Consider the following 4,477-nt stretch of genomic DNA (forward strand, 5'->3'; position numbering starts at 1 on the left):
GGGTTTTTGTCTCTAATGTTGTTGCAGATCGGATTTTATTTGGTCTTGTTCTAGTTCCTGCTAAAGGCTTGTCCAGCTTCTTTAACAGGGGTTTCTCTAGTTCATATTTGTTTTTTAAAGGTGTAATAATTGTGATTTGCAACAACCATTTTCTTCACGGCAAGCTACTCCGGCAGGTACCAGATTTGGATGAAAGTCAAGATCTTGTTGTATCAACTAGGGAAGAATGTTGTGTTGTAATCGGTGATTGTTATCTCCGGGAGGTACATGGTTTACCAACTAGGGTTAATGATTTGTTAGATCTTGTGATTGTGTCTGTAATTTTGATTGTATGGGTTGTTTGTAAATTGATGATTTTATGCTTTAAGTTTGGTGATGATCTTCTTCTGGAGACATATTACCCCATCTTTGGTTTGCATTTTTCTGGCCGGTGGAGGAGCTCTGACGAGTGGAATCTGCACGCCGTGCGAGGAATGGATCAGTTTTGGCTTTTTAGCATCTCTCCTTGTGGAGGAGGGGTTGTCAGTTGTATTGGAAAAAAATTTCATCCGAGTTTGATCATGCACCAACGATCAGCTCTCCCGTATAGAGTTGCGGGTGTTACTGTTACCGTCACTGTTACCGTTCGATGGCCCGGTCACTATTATTGGATTATGGTTACAAGATTCTGGTTACGAGATTCTACTATTTGGAAATCGTATAGCGTTGTATTTACTGATTTTGTGTCTGTTCTGTAACTTCAGGGTTTTCCCTGTTTTCTTATTAAAAAAAAAGGTTGAACATCAGCCGCTCAAAGTTTTTTATTTCCAAGCGGCTGAAGATCAACCTCTTAGGCTCCACTGTCAGCCACTCCCTCACTTGAACGAGTGTGTGAATGAGTTTGGATGAAAATTGACCTTTCCATTAGCGACAGTAACACCTAATTTGATTAAAATTCTTTATTTTGAATGAGAGTTCTTACCCATAGCAATTTCTCTTAAGAGTTTTCTCAAAATCATATAGAAACTAAGGACACAAGAAGGGTCCATACATCTAACCATTCGTTGATGATGTTTTTCAAAGCAACCATAACCCTACTAATATTAAAAAATAAATAAAACATAAATGAGTTATCATAGTGTGGAAACAGTTTGGCTCCTTCTAGGTCTGTATCAAAATCGAACTGGAACTTTTGGTTGCTGGTATTTTCGGTGCCATTGTAGTTGTCGTGTCAGAATCTTTGTAAATTATGCTATCGCTGGTGTGTGAACCCATGTCGGAGTCTGCATGATAGACTAAGCACCCTCTTTTCTCGTATATATCGGAAATCTACAAATTATACATTCTGTTACCAATATGATATTTTGAATTCGATGGAAGTGTATCAAACACTTTAGTTTAGTCTTCAAAATTAGTCCGTTCAATTATAAAAATATAGATCTCAATTAGGAATCTCATGCAACCATGTTAAGTTCCAACCCAAAAGACACGAGTCAGACGACTCACGGGAGTCCCCAATTGAAAAATAAAATAAAATAAACTATTGTGGAGCAACTGGTTATAGACTTACACCATGTTTGTTTACTCCTGACTCATCTGAGTCGTCTGGATCTGAATTATCTGGATCTGAGTGAAATCACCTGACTCATCTGGATCTGAGTCGATATGTTTGTTTTGAGTCAGATCTGACTCATCTGACTCGGGAATAAGTGAGTCAGTGGTTTGGTCCCATGAGTCAGGGGTATTTTGTTACCTGACTCAAATGAGTCCGAGTCAGGGGTTATGTCTGAGTCAGAGATCGAGTCAGATCTGACTCAAAATGGAAAACAAACGGTCTGACTACTGACTCGGTCCGAGTCAGGGGTTGACTCAGATTCAGACGCCGAGTCAGCTGCAAACAAACAAGTTCTTAGTAGCCATGGTCGACTTTGTAGGTTTCTACAAAACTAAATGGTTACTATCTTGGATTAATGCGTTTTATCATTTAAGAAATGATGGTACTTTACTAATAATTTATGTATTTATTATTGTATTCAATAAGTTATTTGTTAATCAAGTGATTATCCACTTAGGTTTAATACTCAAACTATTAATAGGCATTAACATAATTAACATGATAGGTACGCAACTTATGACACTTAATTTGTGGTCGCTATAGTTATCATTATATTTTGAATTATCATAATTATAAACTCTGCGAATTAGCAATATAAATTTATAAGGTTGCTACATGAGTTATCAAATTCTAAGAAAAACCTGCTGACCCAGCAAAAACCACCCTTCAACCACAGGAGTTTCGACAACTCTGTGACACCCTTGCAAATTTAATCTCCTAAATTTTGTTTTTGAAACTCTATGGATTCAACTTCAAGTGTTGCTTTCAAAGGATGAAATTTATGATAATTCATCAATAATATAAGTGATGGTTGCTAGAAGACACACTACACATTGAGAAGAAAGAATTTGTTGTGGAGAAGACATTCGGGTGCTACGGATAAAGCAATAATGTGGACCATCACATGGAACATTATGTTATGATGCACATATCCACTCAAATTATTTATTTTATTTTCGATAGAAACATATTTTTTTAATAAATGAAATTTCTATGAAAATGTCCTAAAATAGAGAAAAATATAGAAAAATCATTAAAAGAAGATAGACAACCTTAAATTTACCATTGGATGTATTTTTTCTCCCCGTCTTCATCGGGCTCTTTCAGTGCAACTCGAGAGGATAGATACTTTCACCTGAGACTTTCAAACATTAATCGTAAAATTGGACCAAAATCATTACAGGCTCCTTAATGACAATAAATACCCCCTAAATAAAATAAAATAAAAACACTTTACTCTTGTACTTTTATTTAAAACGATACTTTTAAGGGCATTTCAGTCAGTTAAAATTATTACAACTTTTTTCATTCTTATATATATTCCCTATAGATTAAGGCAATGAAAATCAAACTGTAAGTTTAGTTGTATACTTTGAGGTGAAAAATAATATTTGGAGAGATGGCAGAGAGTTCAATCCCAATTTCATCCAGTTCAACATCGCCGGACAATTCAAACCGGAGACCTAGTTCGGTTCTTAAACTCTTCGGGTTCTCGGTCTCCGAACAAGAAGAAACACAAAACTTGTCGGAAAATAGAGATAACAGGAAATTTGAGTGTCAATATTGCCGTAGAGAGTTTGCGAATTCGCAAGCATTAGGTGGACACCAAAATGCGCATAAGAAAGAGAGACAAAGGGCGAAACGAGCGCAGTTTCAAAGTATTCGAAGGTTTTCAAGCGGATCACCGATACTTACTTCACATGGAGTCCGACCAGGACCATTCCTTTACTCAAGTGGTGGTGCACCTGCCGGTATGAACCCCGGAGCAGGCGGTGGTGGCGCTCCTCGGTTTCATACACCCATGTCAACAGAATACTATGCACCACAATCACCTCATCTACATAATCATCAAATGTTTCCATCTTCTGCACCTCAAGCACCTTCTTGGTTCTATGTTCCTCATCATCGGCCGCAAACGTATATCGTTGTTAATGAGATTGATACCGGTAACTATAGCAGCAACACGATGCTTTCTTCGTCCGGAAATGAATTTGCTGGAAGGAATTCAGAAGTGATTGATGTTGGAATTGATTTGCATCTTAGTCTCGGTCCTTGTACTCCTCGATGATGAACTAGCTCTTTTTTTCTCCTTCACATCTTCTATTTAATTAGATAGTACAAATATTATTTTATATTTTTCTTGTAATACTTTGAATGTAAATTTTATTCTTATTTTTTTCGAGTATTTTTTTTAGGTAGAGAAGAGATTGTTTTTATGTTTCGATTTTAATAGTACACATTTCGTTTGAGAATTTGCCTCACATTATAGTTTCCCGAGCAATAAATTTATGTCCTCTCATAGTCTATTCTAAATGAGCTTTCAAATTGCAAATTAGCCGGCTAAACAACACATCTACATTAATTAACAGACCAAGCGTCATGGAACAGAAACTATGTGTCCGCTCCACCACTTGAGAGAAGTGCTCAACTTCCAACTGTTTCTCTTTGTTCTTGGCTTCCCAGCACAAGAATCAGGAATTATCCCTGTAACATTGGTATGTACTACTGGGGACTATTATCACTGTACTAGTATCACTTTCGATAAGCAAGGACTTGGAATTCAATCGTCATTAGCTAGTGTGGTATGCCACACATGCATGCGTAGACTAGTATACTATTTTAAGAGGGGCGGACTGGAGTATTGTCATTGTTTTGTTATTGTTAAATGAAAGTAAGTGGAAGTACATGATCTCATGTTAACACCGAGTGACTGAAAACTAGGGGCACGCCGCGCTCTTCTTAGCCAATGAAATGAGGGTCCACTGCTTAGTGGAAAGCAAGCACCACAATGCTGTCCATTGGACAGTTTTCGGTAGCTAAGCCCTGGTAGATCTTGCCAACGGAATACCAAATTCTTTGTTATCCGTAACTGGACTGGAGTTT

The 4,477-nt window shown here is 37.3% G+C and overlaps 1 protein-coding gene across 1 annotated transcript; it reads left to right on the forward strand.

Annotated features, from left to right (window-relative positions):
- Positions 1 to 2,928: 2,928 nt before the first annotated feature.
- LOC113332775 (zinc finger protein 6-like) lies at positions 2,929 to 3,843 on the forward strand. The gene has a single exon (XM_026579290.1). It carries the CDS (start codon positions 2,994 to 2,996, stop codon positions 3,660 to 3,662), a length of 669 nt encoding a protein of 222 aa, XP_026435075.1. The 5' UTR covers positions 2,929 to 2,993; the 3' UTR covers positions 3,663 to 3,843.
- The last annotated feature ends 634 nt before the right edge of the window (positions 3,844 to 4,477 follow it).

Source organism: Papaver somniferum, unplaced genomic scaffold (genome assembly GCF_003573695.1).
Source record: "Papaver somniferum cultivar HN1 unplaced genomic scaffold, ASM357369v1 unplaced-scaffold_132, whole genome shotgun sequence".
Classification (NCBI taxonomy): Eukaryota; Viridiplantae; Streptophyta; class Magnoliopsida; order Ranunculales; family Papaveraceae; genus Papaver; species Papaver somniferum.

Coding starts and splice junctions, on each gene's coding strand:
- LOC113332775 (XM_026579290.1), top strand. CDS start 2,994: ATGGCAGAGAGTTCAATCCCAATTTCATCCAGTTCAACATCGCCGGAC.